The sequence below is a fragment of the Netta rufina genome (genome assembly GCF_964035555.1).
Source record: "Netta rufina genome assembly, chromosome: 5".
Taxonomy (NCBI): Eukaryota; Metazoa; Chordata; class Aves; order Anseriformes; family Anatidae; genus Netta; species Netta rufina.
In genome coordinates, this window is record NC_140128.1 from 4,594,637 (window position 1) to 4,610,134 (window position 15,498).

At 35.3% G+C, this 15,498-nt stretch overlaps 1 protein-coding gene across 5 annotated transcripts in view; it reads right to left on the reverse strand.

Moving 5' to 3' along the window:
• Window positions 1-481: 481 nt before the first annotated feature.
• SOX6 (SRY-box transcription factor 6) overlaps window positions 482-15,498 on the reverse strand; it is a 373,900-nt gene continuing 358,883 nt past the window's right edge. For 4 of the 5 annotated variants that reach the window (XM_084287862.1, XM_084287859.1, XM_084287858.1 and 1 more), the window contains 3 exons: window positions 15,080-15,313; window positions 12,080-12,296; window positions 482-4,313 (listed from right to left, as the gene is read on the reverse strand). In XM_084287862.1, the coding sequence (XP_084143988.1) occupies window positions 4,010-4,313; window positions 12,080-12,296; window positions 15,080-15,313 (755 nt within the window). In that variant the 3' untranslated portion in view covers window positions 482-4,009. The remainder of the gene's footprint in view (window positions 4,314-12,079; window positions 12,297-15,079; window positions 15,314-15,498) is intronic. The other variant, XM_084287861.1, reaches the window with a different exon arrangement.

Genomic DNA, 15,498 nt, shown 5'->3' on the forward strand with positions numbered 1-15,498 from the left:
CAGTCTTACTAAGGGGGGCTCAAACACAATAGTTAAAAAGCAACTCTATATGTCCTCTGTGTATTTCGTGGGAACTTTTTTGCCCAGTATTATAGCCTAATATGACAGTAGTATGATTTAATTAACGTAGAAAATAAAGGTTTGATATTACAAAGTCTTGATTGCATTGCAAGGACCATCTTAGTCATGACAATCTTTCCAGGAATATGCTTTTGACTTTCAAATGCCATTCTTGTTAAGAATTAAAATATTAAATCAGTTTTACTTGGATTCAGAAAACAAACTGTTGTTTCCTATCAGCTGTATCAGAAACTTGGCATGTTTAATGTATCAACTTTCTAAGAAAGGAAAAAGTATTCTGTGTTTGTGGGATATGCTATCAAAAAACAGTGAGAGCACAAGTGAGGCAACTTGCTGTCCCAGCTACAGGTCCACAATACTGCGCTCACACTGCGGGTGGAAATTCAGCATCTACATGAGGTACAGTGACTTGTCAGCATTTAATATGGACCAACATACACTGATATAGAACAAAAGTAAATACATAACTTATACTTCACTAAGTATCCATGAACAAAAAATAAAATTCTATTTCCTATGTTATATTTACACAATTTAAAAAAAATCTAAAATGAGATGGTAATTTCATCAAAAACTTTGTTTTGAGCTCCGATTAATAAAGTAAAAATGGTGTTTTTTATCCTTATGATTGTCCTTCCTTGATTTCTACTGACATTTTAGAGCCAATGTCGGCTAATAAATAGAATAAAATGCTCATATGCACAATTCAGATTCAAATATGTTCCTCCCACTTCCCCAGCCAATAAATGCAATTTTACCAGCTGGCGATTCCTGAACAGCCAGTCATTTTCGAGAATGTGGCTTTAACATAGAGAGCATCAGCACTGAGGCAGGGCTGGAGCTAAAACAAAGTGTTCATACATACATGTATTTTGCATAAATAAATGAAATAACAAGACATAAAAAATGACTCAAATCCGGCAACTGTGAGGCAGGCCCACACGAGTCGAAACAGATGACTTTTGTTCATGTAGTTTTCGTACAACAGTTTCACATTAGTCAGAAGTGATAAAAAATACCATTTATATCCAGTGCTTATAACACTTACGAAACAACATCTGTGAGTGTGTGTTTTTTTGTACTACAAGCAAAATCAAGTTTCAGTCCTAAAGAACAGTCCTTTGTTCTCCACAAGCCTGCAGAATATTATTTTGGCATGGTCATAAAATTTAAAAAAATTAACCAACTAATCTAAATGTTTGCCTTTGTGCAAAAAAATAATTACATAAAATACAATGCTAGCAATACAGCATTCTACCGATGCAACAAAACCAAAAAAAAAAAAAAAAAAAAAAAAAGAGCAGGAGAGAAAAAGTGACATGGGGGGAGGGAGAGATACTTCTAACAGAAGAATTATGTAAGACATTAATAAATAGCCTTTTTTTTTTTTCTTTTTAAGGAAATAATGATACCCTCCCCCCAATCTGAGCTGAATGTATTAGAAACAGTTCAAATTACCAAGCAACTGTAAGAACAAAAAACACTTTCTATCAGTACCTTAGCCAGCTTAAAGAGGGCGCTCACCAGCTAACGACACAGCATATGCCTTTAAAGTCTTGGCTAGACCAGTTTATTGCTTGTTAGACATGGACTCAGAACACATTTAAATAAATATTTAAAATATAGCATCTTGCTCCAAATTACAAAATGGTCAGAGAATCTGACCATTGTGTTTCTATGTCATTATCTTTATAAATTGTTCTGTAAACTGAACAATCTTCTTTGTTTTGGGGGTTCTTTTCGCACATCTAAATGTGATCTCTGCAGGGGCAACAATGGCTCGCTCTGCTCTAAGAGGTATTACTGGGGCTATGAAGAAACTGACAGCTCCCGATACAGCATCTTCTCTTTGCACCTCACATGAACTTCTGCAAGATAGTACAACAGCATGAGGATGACCAGCATTACACCCTTCATTGTCTGGGCCTTAAACGAAGCCCGTTTGGCTCTGTGGGAAGATTCCCACATATTTCAAGAAGAGCTGCTCTAGGCCCGCTCATACCTCTCAGCCTGAGTCTGAATTTATCATTGACCTGCTGAACATATCCAATTCAAACTAAAAGCTGAGGGAGATGAGGAGTTTTAGCACATGTATTCACTAGGCCCACTTGATCTGCATATTACATACAGTGGTGTATTTATGAACATGAGCAAAATGTGAGGGAAAAAAATAAAGGCGATTTCTTAGACATTTCTGAACATTAACAAACTCTCAGCCTTTCAATCTCTCTCCTGTACATTTCCCAGAATTTTCTCTAGCAATTGCATTGTTTCCAGTAGTAATACAAATCTTAAAAAATTTAGTTTGTGTAGCACCTTACATCCAAAGATCCCAAAACACTTGAGAAATGTGCAATAAGATCTGGCTCGCATTTCCACATGACTAATATTTAATAAATATTTTTGATGCACCTTATGTGCAGCTTTGCAAAACAGATATTTTTGTGGCTTTTCCCTCCCACTAGGAGTCTCACATATAAATCACTGCATAAATACTCAAGGTAGCAGATAGTTCCTTCAGGTGACAATAGGAACGTGAGATATGGAGCCATGATTCACTGCAGGATTCTACAGGCCCGAAAAATTCATCCTGGTGGACTCTACGTGCAATTTGGATTTTACATATGCCTTTGCTGTCCTTCTAAGTATAGAGGTTTATAACTATAAACACAAAGTTTAGGAGTATTTGTACTGTATGTACATATATAAGTACTCTATTTTGCATTATAAAAGGCTGAGTGTTTACAAGTGCTCCTTGAACATATAGTGTTATGGAAACAACTGAATATCTCATTCATAAATGTCATGTTCATTTTAGTAGCAGGTGCACTTTTATTTTCATATACCTGTGTAATTTAGGGGAAGAGAAAGAAAGCACTCTTAAAAGTATTAATAAGGAATTTCAAGTGTAATGCCACCAACAGTACTTTTAAAAATAAATATTAAGTATTTGGACCCTTGACATTCTGGAATGAATAAATTATTTAAGAGAAAATGTGTTAAGACTGAATGCAAGGGTTAAAAGCAAAGGGGTAAAGAATGTAGTCAGAGGTGGCCTCACACTGCTAAGACAGGCCTGTCCATAGCTGGTGATCGCTCTTTTGTGCTTACTTAAAATTTCACACTAATGGCATCAAGAGGCAAAAGCAATTGGGCACATGCACTATGGCAACCATGTTCACTACTTAAGAATATCCTGTCTCCAGATTCCTGAGTACTTTACCATTTTCTGGAAAAAAAATTAGGTTTTATATATATATATTTTTAAGATGCCAAAGGATTGTCTAAGACTTTACAGTGTCTCCTTTAAGACTTTTTTTTTAAATGTTAAGATTCAAAAGTTATGAAAAGTTTGGCACATCAGAAGTTCAGCTATACATATGGAAAAAAATGGAATTCAGAGACGATTTTTTAAAGATGAGCTATGATGCACAGATGTGCACACTTGCGGACTTGTTCTGTTTCACAATATGAAAACTGCAATTTTGTTTTCTAAAATAATCCAGAATAAAAACACATTCACAACCTGTAGGCTGGCACAGCATACCTGAGTGAGAATGTATAACCCCCATCTAAAACAGTAACTTAAACCTTTATCAGCATCCAAAAGGTAAAAGACAAAAGGTAAGACTTGTAAGACAGCTATCGATTCATATAACTTTTCAAGTCCTGATGTCTGATATTTAATATATGTCTTCATCTAAATTAAAAAAAAATAAAACAAAAACAAAACAAAACAAAAAAGTTCATGAAAAATTAGGGAAACAATCTGTCTCACACGTTAAGAAACATTTAAGACCATTCTGCTGATGTAACTGTAGGAGCCACACATGCATGCAGGCTCTTTAAGAACTTTTTGTTCAAAAAAAAAAAAAATTCCAAAAAAAAACCCAAGTGAGTCTGAGTACTTTAATTCTGTGAACACTCCTCAGTTGGCACTGACTGCCTCATGGGCTTCATTTTCGCTACTATAGTCTGATTTGGGATCATCCTCATAGTCCTCGTACATTTCTATTTCATCCTCTCCATTTATCATTTCATTTCCAGCAAGGCTTCCGCTGTCCGTCTTCATACCATAAGTGCTCTGAATGACGGGGATGCTGGGCTCAGGGCTGGCAGAGGTGCTCGAGCAATCCGATGTCATCTGAGGTGATGGTGTGGTAGTTGCCATGGTAATAGCACCAGGATAGACAACCCCCGTTCCCGTGGTGATTGGAATTTGAGGTTGTTGTCTGGAAGGAAAAGCAAGATGGGAACGTGATTACCTCTGTTTGGAGGAGGGATGCCTTTTTGCAAGTCCAACTCAAAGCAGGTGGTTTCCTACAAGGGCTGCATGCATTCCTCTGGGGTTCACAGTCTGGTCCTGTATGGTATTGGTTCACCTGAGCTCCCCCCAGGTGCAACTGGAGAGTAAACTGTTTAGTAACTACCAGAATTTGATTTGTTCATGTATTTTGTGTGTTTATTTAAACCATACTGCAAAGTAGCACTTGGACAGAGATCCTCAAAAGACTTTTGATGCCCATGTGATACCTAACTGCTGCAACAAACATCTGGCATCCAAAATCTACATCCTCCAAACTCCTGACAAGAGCTTTTGTTTTGTGTCTGTTATGATGGGACCTTAGATTATTTGTAAGTGCCTAAATGGCACACAGGTGACTAAGTAACATTGTCTATCTATCTGTAAGGATGTAATTTACTATTTAAGTGCTAGATAGACTCCTACATCACTTAGAAATACTTTTTATATTTTATTTCTGGCTTTTGATTTTTATTCAAATCCATGATCAGAATGACATTTGTTCTTTGGGATTTGGGACTGAGTTTTTGAAGCCAAGTACTTCAGAAAAAGAACAAGTGCTCTTTTTTGTATGGTAATTAACAGTCTGCAGAAACCAAAACATTCCTGAGGATCCCATGGCAGATCTGATTAACTTTCACTCAATTAAGGGTGCACTGCCTCTGCTTTTGGTACATCTTAGCTGCTGATGTAGAACTTTGTACCATATAATGTTCTTTTTTGTTTGTTTGTTTGTCTGTCTGTAATGTTTTTAACGTGCTGGATCCATACCACGATTTGACTAGAACAGGCTAGATTTGACTGACAGTCAAGCAATTCAACAGAAGCTTGATTATAGCATGTACATAGTTCAACTGTTAAAAATGATGCAATGTCTCTTTTTACACTGATGTACATATATTCAACTGCTTTGCTGAGTAAAGGTCAGGTTGCTGAACTCCTTACATGGTCAAGCCTTTATTGGCCACGAATTAATTAAATGGACTTTTTACATCTGGATTAATTAATAACACAGTTCCTATTTTAAAAGACACCTCCAAGTATTCTCTTGTTATTTTTGGACCATTACCTTGAGTAAAGGTGAGAGAAAAAGAAGGAATGTAACTTGTCCAGAGGAAGAGAATCAATGTCATACTTTAGATATGACAAATTCCAGTACCAGAAATACTCCAGTGCTCTGGAAATTTCTGTTTTACTATTGACTGATTATTGGACGTACATGTCTATTTTCATCTTATATTTCAATGTCTCCCAACCTTCTTTAGAGCAATATTGACCAAATATTAGAGATCTCTGTATTTTACAATTTCATCAAGAGAAACAGCATCAGATGTGTTAGAATAGTCTAACAAATCTCTTGCTTCTTGATCACTGTGTTACTCCATGCTAAAATTCAAAAGGAGATAAAAATACGCTTTGCATAAACCAGCCTCTCACAAATCCTTAATCAATAGCTAAATCAAGACACAAATAATATACATTTTATTTACAAAACCCTAAATGTTAGGTCTTTATCATTCATTGACCAAATTTCAGTTTTGATAAATATCACAGAGTTACTGGGAAACCAAAGTTTAGAAACCAATAGAGACAGTCAAATCACGAACAGTTTGTTTAAGAGAATATTCAAATAGCATTATGTACTACCTTCATTGCTGCTACTGCTAGCCTGCCTCTTAAAGCCTCTGCACAGCTTGAGAAATTCAAACATCTGTTGTATAAGTATGGTACACCTGGCTAGCAGTGAGCAAAAACATCGTGGTAATTCATTTGACACAGTCATTATACTCCTGTTTGCAAATGATGATTTGCAGATGATTTACAAACAGCTAGGGATTTTTCACTAAATTTTCACTTTTTAAATGGTCTGATAAATGTTCTGTGAAAACAATTTTCAGCCAATGCGTTTGCTTGCAAGTGATTTGCTGCAAACATCTTTCAAAACTTTATCCATAAAACTGAACACCTACCTCACATGGGAACATTTCTGTTTTAAGATTGCACGTTGTCAGGCATATAAACTACTACTGTTAAAAACCTACAGGTACCTCCACAAACTTTGAGACCCAGAAATTTTTCACATTAGTGACTGTTTCCACAAAGCAAAGGAAAAAGAAACCACACATAGTAACAGAAAAATTCTACATATTTGTCACTGAGCCATATACACTTAATTTTCTTCAATCTGTCTGTCCAACAAATGCTAGTTGTTTTGATATTTCTTAGAATAGACACATTTGCAAAAGAAGAAATCCTTAGGTGTTCATCAAAGAACACCACAGGATCAATGCTAAAAGATGTTTTGAGAAAAGTTGGTTTTACAACACTTCGGATTAGAGATGTAGAATATACTCAAGAATGATCGAGTGCAAGCTGCTCTTTTGTTATAGATGATATACTGATATCTGTTATAGATGATATAGATGATATACATATACTATGGATCAGAACCCTAGTTCCCCTCCCCCCTATTAAACAAGTCCACCCCCCCCCCTTTTTTTTTTTAATAGAATGTCTTTTTATAAGCAGTAAGAAGGAAAAAAAAATGTTTAGGACAGGGTTGTGAACTGTCTTTATATACATAAGTTGTCAGAATTAAGCTTTACACTAAGTGAGGAAATTCATATATTCTTTATCAATGTTTATCAAGTTATAAACGTTTATCAAGTGAGAAAAACTTTTTTTGCATATCCACATTTCAATGGGATGGGGTACATTTGTCTAAGTATGACCTATTTCAAAGTTCAAAGGGAGCAGGTCATCTTAGCATAATGAAACAGAATTTACAGAGCTGCCTTTTAATTAAGACTGCACTAAATATATGACAAATGATAGAGTGAATCTAACTGGTAGAGAACTTGATTGGTATAACAGGAAAGTTGAAGGCGTACTGAATTTGTCATTCATCAACACAGCTCTTTTTAGCATGTTAAACAAAAATCAAATGTGGTATGCATGCCTGCTGTGGAGTGGGTAATAACTGTGAACTTGAAATTATTCTATCTCACTATAGAACTGTAAACAAGTGTTAACTGTAACACCTAAATGGGAAGTATCTCAAACTTGAACTCACTTGCTAGTGAACATTTGCAAGCACTTAACCATGGGCTACCGTACATGCCCAGTAACTGGGCACCTACCTCTAACTTGAGCCTTTATCATTTAGGGGTGATCACGTTGTCACTGTAAATTCTGCTTAAGTCACTGCATTACATCCCAGAAAGCCATAATTAAGATACAAGAAACTATATGGATTATATATGTTACTAGAGATGAGTGTTGTCATTTTTTTAGTTAATTAAGTTCTACAGGGTTTGTCAGGGCACAGAAGTCAAAGAGCATATATTTTTAGTCTAACCATGCTCGTTCTTGAAAAGGAGAGTTGGAGTTTCTAATTTATTACTCTGGCCTTTTTTTTTTTATTATTTGTAGTTCTTAAAGACATTCACTTTTGTTGTATATTTAATAACATTAAATTCCACATGTTTAATCCTTGAATCTAGGTGGAGTTTTGTCTTTCAGAGGATCTTGGAGAGAGGACATAAAAACAAGCTTTACTGAGAGCTACAGGTTACAGCTCAGCTCAGTTGCACATTGTTACAGTGTCCACTCAAGGATTTTTTCTGCCCGGCTGAGATTTCCAAAACCCAACAGTAATCTTCCTATCTCTTCAGATCTGTGAGCAATGGTGATGCATGGCTACATACCCTGGCTTCAAACCACTCCTGTCTCCATCATCTCCTCTTTGCGAAGGAAATCCTCTGATGGCCAATTACTACAGGTCTCCTGCCTCTCTGCTCTGCCAGCAGAGAGACGTGTCCATCTAACATGTCCATCCAGTGTGGGGCCATAGATCTGGCCCCAGATAAAAAGGATCTGGCCCAAAATAGTTAGGTAAATGTAAGATAGAAGGTAACATGAAAATTTTTGGATCAATTGACCTGCTCACAAGTCTGTGGCATTAAGAGAAAATTCTGCTTTTGAATTTTGCAACACTAGCTAAACATTTAAATTGGCAAATTACCATCATTTTCTGATCCCTTCCCAACTATTTTCTGACAGCTGTTTAAATGACTGAAGCAAAATCAATTGCATTAAAGAAAATGCTTCTATGCTACACAACCTTGAAACTTACATCTCCGTAAGGAATGAAATAACAGTAAATCTCACAAAAGTACCCATTGTGTACTTACTTTAAGTTCAAGCTACAGGAATATAATATTACAGCTTTATTCAAAACTGTAGTCTAGCAACATTCAGACTACATATGTGTACAGTAGTTATAAACACTATAAAGGCTTTATTCTAAACATCTTACACTGGTAAAACACAAAAATGTTATTGCTTACATCATTTTGCAGAGAAATGCATATATCATGTACTCCTATTTAAAGTGAACTAGATTAAAAATGACTGAGAAATTAATTATTTTTCATAAGACAAGGCAACAAAAGACAAACTCTTGACTTAAAATGTCTGAATTTAAGGCTTATATATGTTCCATTTCTTTACATTTAATTATGTGTTAGAAAAATTACAATGGAACATAAATTGTAAGTCACATAAATATGAATTATTTAAGTTTATTGTCTTCCTAATTTGGAAAAAAAATTGTTAATATAAGGATGCAATAGAAGGCCTATGCACGTGTTCAATTCCTCTCCGTTACTTAAAATATTTGACAGCACATAGAGTTTTGCTGGTCTGTCTCCAAAGCATGAATTTCCCGCCCAATTTATTCCAAGAAATCTCCACTCTCACTCAATTCTCTGGAAGTTTTTATTCAAAAAAATGTGACCAGAGCCTTGCCATTCATTACCTTATTTCTCTACTTTATTTTAAAGTTTATCTGCTTTGTATACTGAGAATCACTAAACAATTTTTCTGCGTCTTACAAATATTTATCAAAGAATGTGGCTCACTGAAGTCAGCAGCATGAGCTTTTTGCATCTTAAAAGTTTAAGCAGCATAAAACTCTTTTCTTGTTTGTTTGTGGGGGTGTATTAATTATACACATGGGAGGATTATTGTATGCTAGCCAATGGTTCACCCATAGGGATCTGATAGAAATTAGCCCTTACTGGATTACTACAGCAGTATATGTACATTTGGTGTAAGAGAACACCAAACACAAATAAGAAAAAATACTTTTTGTTGCTATTTGTAGATTCCTCTAGATACCTGTCTGTCTTTCTATCTTTCTCTTCACATCTGACCTGTTTTATATTCTGTGAGGATAAGTTTTTGCCATTTTAGCATACCCACTCCCACCTTAATCAATATGTTCTAGAAAGAAAGAGAAAAAGAAAGAGAGAAGGAAGGAAGGAAGGAAGGAAGGAAGGAAGGAAGGAAGGAAGGAAGGAAGGAAGGCAGGCAGGCAGGCTAGTAGGACTTCAAGTAGCATGAAGCACTTGGCACATTTCATTACAGTCTATTTCATACTTTTATTCTCTATTGTATGCTGAAATATTTCCTGTAAATGTAAAGTATATTCAATCCTAAAAAACATATTTGTCTCCCATTTCATTCTGAAAAGGAAACTGCATCTCAGCTCCCACAGCTACAGTTCTGAAGGAAGGTTTATGTTGTTTGTTCCATCAAAAGAGTGGAAAAATGATGGGTGCACAAGGTCAGCTAGGAAAAACTATTCCAACTGATGCTTTATGTGATATATAAAGGTAAACACAAGAAAAAGTAAGTTTAAGAAGTTGATAGGCCCAATTACTTTATTTCACTTAATCTGCTTCAGATGAAATGCTACTTCTTAGTATTCAGTGAACTATTCTAAAATAAATGATGACATATAAGTTTTATGTTTCAGTTCAAAAAGCAAATCTTCCAATAACTTTGTTTTAATTTGTTTCTTTAAGGTAAAAAGAAATTTTGGGTGATAGTGAGAAGTCACACAAAAGAATGAAAATATTTCTAGAAATCATAGTGTGTTTTCCCACTATCAAAATTTATATCTATTCTGAACTGCAACATGGATCTCATTTCACCTTTATCAAACACATCCAGTAGACTTCAAACACCTTTTATCATTACTTTCAAATCTAAAAAACATTGTTTCCAGTATAGTCTTTTGCAACACAGTACGCGTGCAAAGATTTTGATATATAAGGAAGATGTTAAATTCTGGTTGCACCAGCAGTTTTGTTTTCATTAGATTTTATTATGTTTGTTTGTTTGTTTTGTTAGTTTTGTTTTGTTTTTGTTTTTGAAAATTCACAGTATCACTCTTGTGTAGGGACTTGCTTTAGAACTTTATTGAATCTGTCCTCCACACTCACCTCCATATTAGCCATCAGTCCTGATATATGAAATGGTACTACTTAATACTGTTTTGAATTAGCAAACAATTCTCAGTTTTTCCAGACTGCTGTTTTGGCATTTCTTTTGCATTTCTTGTACAGATATGACTTGGTCTGTCAATCTGCTTTAGAAGACATAAACTAGTGTTTCATTTCTTCAATCTGAATATAATTTGTTATGTTCTGTATAAATTCAGATTTCTATTTAGGGTTCTAAGTACAATTTTAATGGAAGCCTATTAGTCAACAATTTCCCTTAGAGCAAAGAACAAAAAACAATGTTAAAATTGTAGACTGGAAGGTTATTTCAATATATCAAAAACTCTTCTATTTACTGATTGAAGAAAGAGCCCACATTGTTGCAGGCTGTACCACAAAATAATTGACTGCAACAGGAGTTCTGCATCCCAAGCCAAAAGTGAGGGCACATAATCGACGTCAAGGTCAATTATCTGGTAGTAAAGTACCCAACAAAAGGAGAGTATTGTGATTAGAGAAATAAGCAGAACATTGTGAATTTGGAAGGTCTGGCAGTGGAGACAGCTTTTAGACTCTCTGTAAACCACCAGAAACATTGTTAGAGCGTTGAGCATCACAGATGAATTCATTAAAACAAAACAAAAAAAACACACACACACAAAAAAAAAAAAAAAAAAAAAAAAAAAAAGAGAGAGAAATCAGTTATGGTGCAGTTGTTTCACTAGACTTTTGCTACCTTTAGTCTGTCTTATGAAAGAGTTCTGCCTTCTCTCCTGACGAATAGAGTTAATACTGTTAAAAAACACACAGGATCTTTCTGAGCTATATTTTCCATGTTGTATACCTATCCAGTCAATCTATGCACTACTTGAAACACTCATCCTAAACAATGTGTTTTTAAAAAAGATCGTTTGCCACAGTCCTATATGTAACAAAAATCATCATACCTTTATGTAATGATATCATGTGTGTTCCTAATCTGACCATTATTACTTCTGTACCTTTTACCATTTTCCACCTCTTCTGACTCCTTATTCTACACTGGAATAATTTTTTGTGGTTTCCTTTTTGCTCTTGTCTTAATTTAGGAAATGCTCATTACTAACCCAGAATGGAATAGCATACCACTGGCTTACAAGAAACATGATTCAAACCTTTCAGGCTAATGGGAAACAACTTCTTTTGACTTTGAAGAATTCCATAGTCTCAAAATCAGCATTCAGTGGTCAGCTGATAGTTCCATCCTCTGTGATATATCTTATGTTTTTAATAAGATTTTATAGATTTAGATCCTTACCTTCTAAATGCCATTGGTAAGTGACTTTAATAGATAAGTCAATTTGTTTTCAAAGAGCCTGGTCTTTCTTTGTGGTGCACTGAAAACAATTAGAACAATAGTACTCACCCTACGGTAAAAAACTGCCTCATCTCCTGTCTTCGAGACCTCATCAGTTGTTTGTATTCACCAATACGCAATTTCTTTCCATCAACAATGCAGGTACGTTTTGGTCGAGGTTTGTATTTGTAATTAGGATACTTTTCTAGGTGGATTTTACTTAGCCGTGCCTGCTCCTCATAATAAGGTTGTTTCTCTTGATTTGACATGGACTTCCAGCGAGATCCTATTAATACAAACCATCAGTGAGTGCTCAAGTGAAACAGGTTTGGTTTTACATACATGCATTTCAACACACCTTCTTGCCATAATAAACAAATTTTAAACAAGTTAATTAAATAAGCTGATTTGAATTTACATCAGCCAGCACTTGTATTTGGATGTACAACTTGAGACATCTTAAAAGAGCCTTGACTTTCAGATATTGCTGCAAGCCTAATGTATGTAAATCTCTCTCTATTAAATAGATGTACTTAAAATCAATAGTTACATATCAAAATCTCAGCCTCATGCAACAAAACAGACTTCATTATTTATTTCTTTAATAATATGAGCATTAATCTGTGAATAGCTCTTAGCTTTGTATTAGCACATACAATATAATGGTTAAGTAAGGTTTAAAACAATATTTTTAGTGTTAAATCTTTGATAGCTTTATGAAGATGGGGATTATATCCTCCTACTAATAGATACTAATATTTCACTAATTAGCAGGCTAAAATATCAAAACTTCATAGATTCAATATAATTATGAAAAATCTCTTGTGTCCCTGGTGTCTTAAATTTACTAATCTTTTGATACAAGCTTGGCATAATATTGGCACCTTCACATATTTAAAATCCTATTATGTACATTATCTTCTGACCTCATGTAGTAAATGCACAACACTGTACTGAGAAAGTTGCATTTAAATTTCTTTGAGGAGAGAGGAGAGGAGAGGAGAGGAGAGGAGAGGAGAGGAGAGGAGAGGAGAGGAGAGGAGAGGAGAGGAGAGGAGAGGAGAGGAGAGGAGAGGAGAGGAGAGGAGAGGAGAGGAGAGGAGAGGAGAGGAGAGGAGAGGAGAGGAGAGGAGAGGAGAGGAGAGGAGAGGAGAGGAGAGGAGAGGAGAGGAGAGGAGAGGAGAGGAGAGGAGAGGAGAGGAGAGGAGAGGAGAGGAGAGGAGAGGAGAGGAGAAAAAAAGAAGAAGGGAAAAAAAGAAGAAGGGAAAAGAAAAGAAAAAGAAAGGAAAGCACATTTGTAATTCTCTATCCCACTTCAGGTACTGTAAACTTTCATTGAAAGCTGTACCAATAAAAAAGTAAAAGAATTAATACAGTGTACACAGGAAGAGGAAAAAGTATTCACAACTCTCATATTGTTTATAAGGAACTATCTAAACACTTGAATAGAGAAGGGTTTTTTTGTTGTTGTTTTGTTTTTTTTGTTTTTTGTTTTTTGTTTTTTCAGGGGATAAGAAACTCAGAAAGTAGCTTTTTGGTGTCTTTTAGATGGATAAAATGATTACAGCTGTGGTAAACGTGGGTGGAAGCTATTCTTTTACCAAGATTTTTCATACATCAACAAATGGAAAAGTTGTATAAATATTATCCGTAGCCAGCAATATTCTATGTCAGTTCTAATATTTCAGGCTCTTTTCTCATTGTCCTGGAAAAGTTGCACAGATATTATATGGACATAGACTTATTTGTGGCAGAGCAGATACTGACAGGTTAATTCCATGGTTAACAAACATTCAATTGCTGGCACTTCTGAAATATTTATGCTGAAAGTTTACATTTTAATGAATACGGTTACTATACTCCTAATAGTTTTTTCACAGAATGCACACAAATAATATAGATTCCCTACAGCTGCCAACACTGAAACAGTGCAGGTTTTATACAAAAACTGAAAGGCTATTCATATAACTTACTAATATGGTAGACAAAAATATGAGAGCTACCACGTAAGATTTTGGAAGTTTTAGGGCACACTAACATTTATTTGCATGTATTCTTGCCTGTGATTGAATGAATAAATGCAACAAACTTTAGTAAGAACGTATTTGAACTCAAAGTTTAGAATAAAATGATTACAGATGAAACTTTATTTTTACTTTTATTTATTATGAGTTACATTTAGCATCTGTCTTCCACTTCAAAGACTCAGAAAGCAAATATAGGTTTTAACATTTCACCACTCATTCTCACGTATGTTTCTAATTCTCTAGAGGGGTCTCAAAAAGCAAATCAAAATCTCTCAAAAATGAGCCAATTTATAGTGGCAAAACATAACCCATGGTCTACTCCCTGATTGTCCCAATTTATACAAATTAAATGTTAACTATGGTGTCTTTTAATAAAGCAATATTTTAGTTTTATGATGCAAATGCATCCTTAGCTTTTGGAACGTGGCAGAATCAAACATAATTTTGCATTCAAGAAGGTATACAACTGCATATCTTTTGAACTGTGCCAGGTTTCTTGCTACTGCGCTGTCTGACATAAACCTTTGATTATGATTTTGTACTTTTTTTTTTTTTTTCCCCCTAGTAATTCTCCAGGAAGTACCATTCTGCACTCAGGTGATGTGTAGTTCAGGTGATTTCTAATGGGATCTTGCAGTTAGACATTTTATCGGGATATATGCTTGCAACAGTTTTCTCAAAACATTCTTTATGAATGTTGCTCATTCTAAAACCTATATTGTGAGTCCGCTGTTGAAAATAAACAGAATTATTTAAAGGAAAATAAAAGGAATGAAAACAATTCATGAGTTTTTATTTGTATAAGTTTCAGTAATTTTGATTCCAGTTACCATCTTTCTGACATAGCATGTTCTAAAATTAGAGAAGTTGCATATCCAAGAAGGAAGTTACTAGCCTGTGTCACCGACTTAAACAACCTCATCTTTTCACATCCCAAAAACAACTAACCCATGCCAACTGCCTCTGCAATGACGTAGCCTTTTAAACATTCCTTGATTTTGTTTCAGTTGCAGTCTTGATTTGGTCATTGTCTTGCACTTACCTAGGATTTTGCTAATGTTGGAGTTGTGCATGTCAGGGAAAGCTTGGAGAATTTTTCGACGCTCATCCTTTGCCCAAACCATGAAAGCATTCATTGGTCGTTTGATGTGCGGTTCGCTACTGGCTCGACCCCGTGAATCCCGGTAGACTCGAGCTTCAGCCACAGTGGCACCTCCTGTTGGCCAACAATAATACTGCTGTAGTTTAGCTGCAGAGCCATTCATTGCTTTACTTCCTGTAATGTCAGGGCAGGAAGAAACAAGATGGATGCAAAACATTATTATGTGGATTACGTAAGCGCTTTCAGTGCTGTTTATTTTAGCATCATTCTCTTTCTCTCTCTGCTGCCAGATCTATGAGAGAGAAAGAGAGACAGAGACAGAGAAAGGATGTCCAGTGATTTGGGTTGTTATTGGTCAA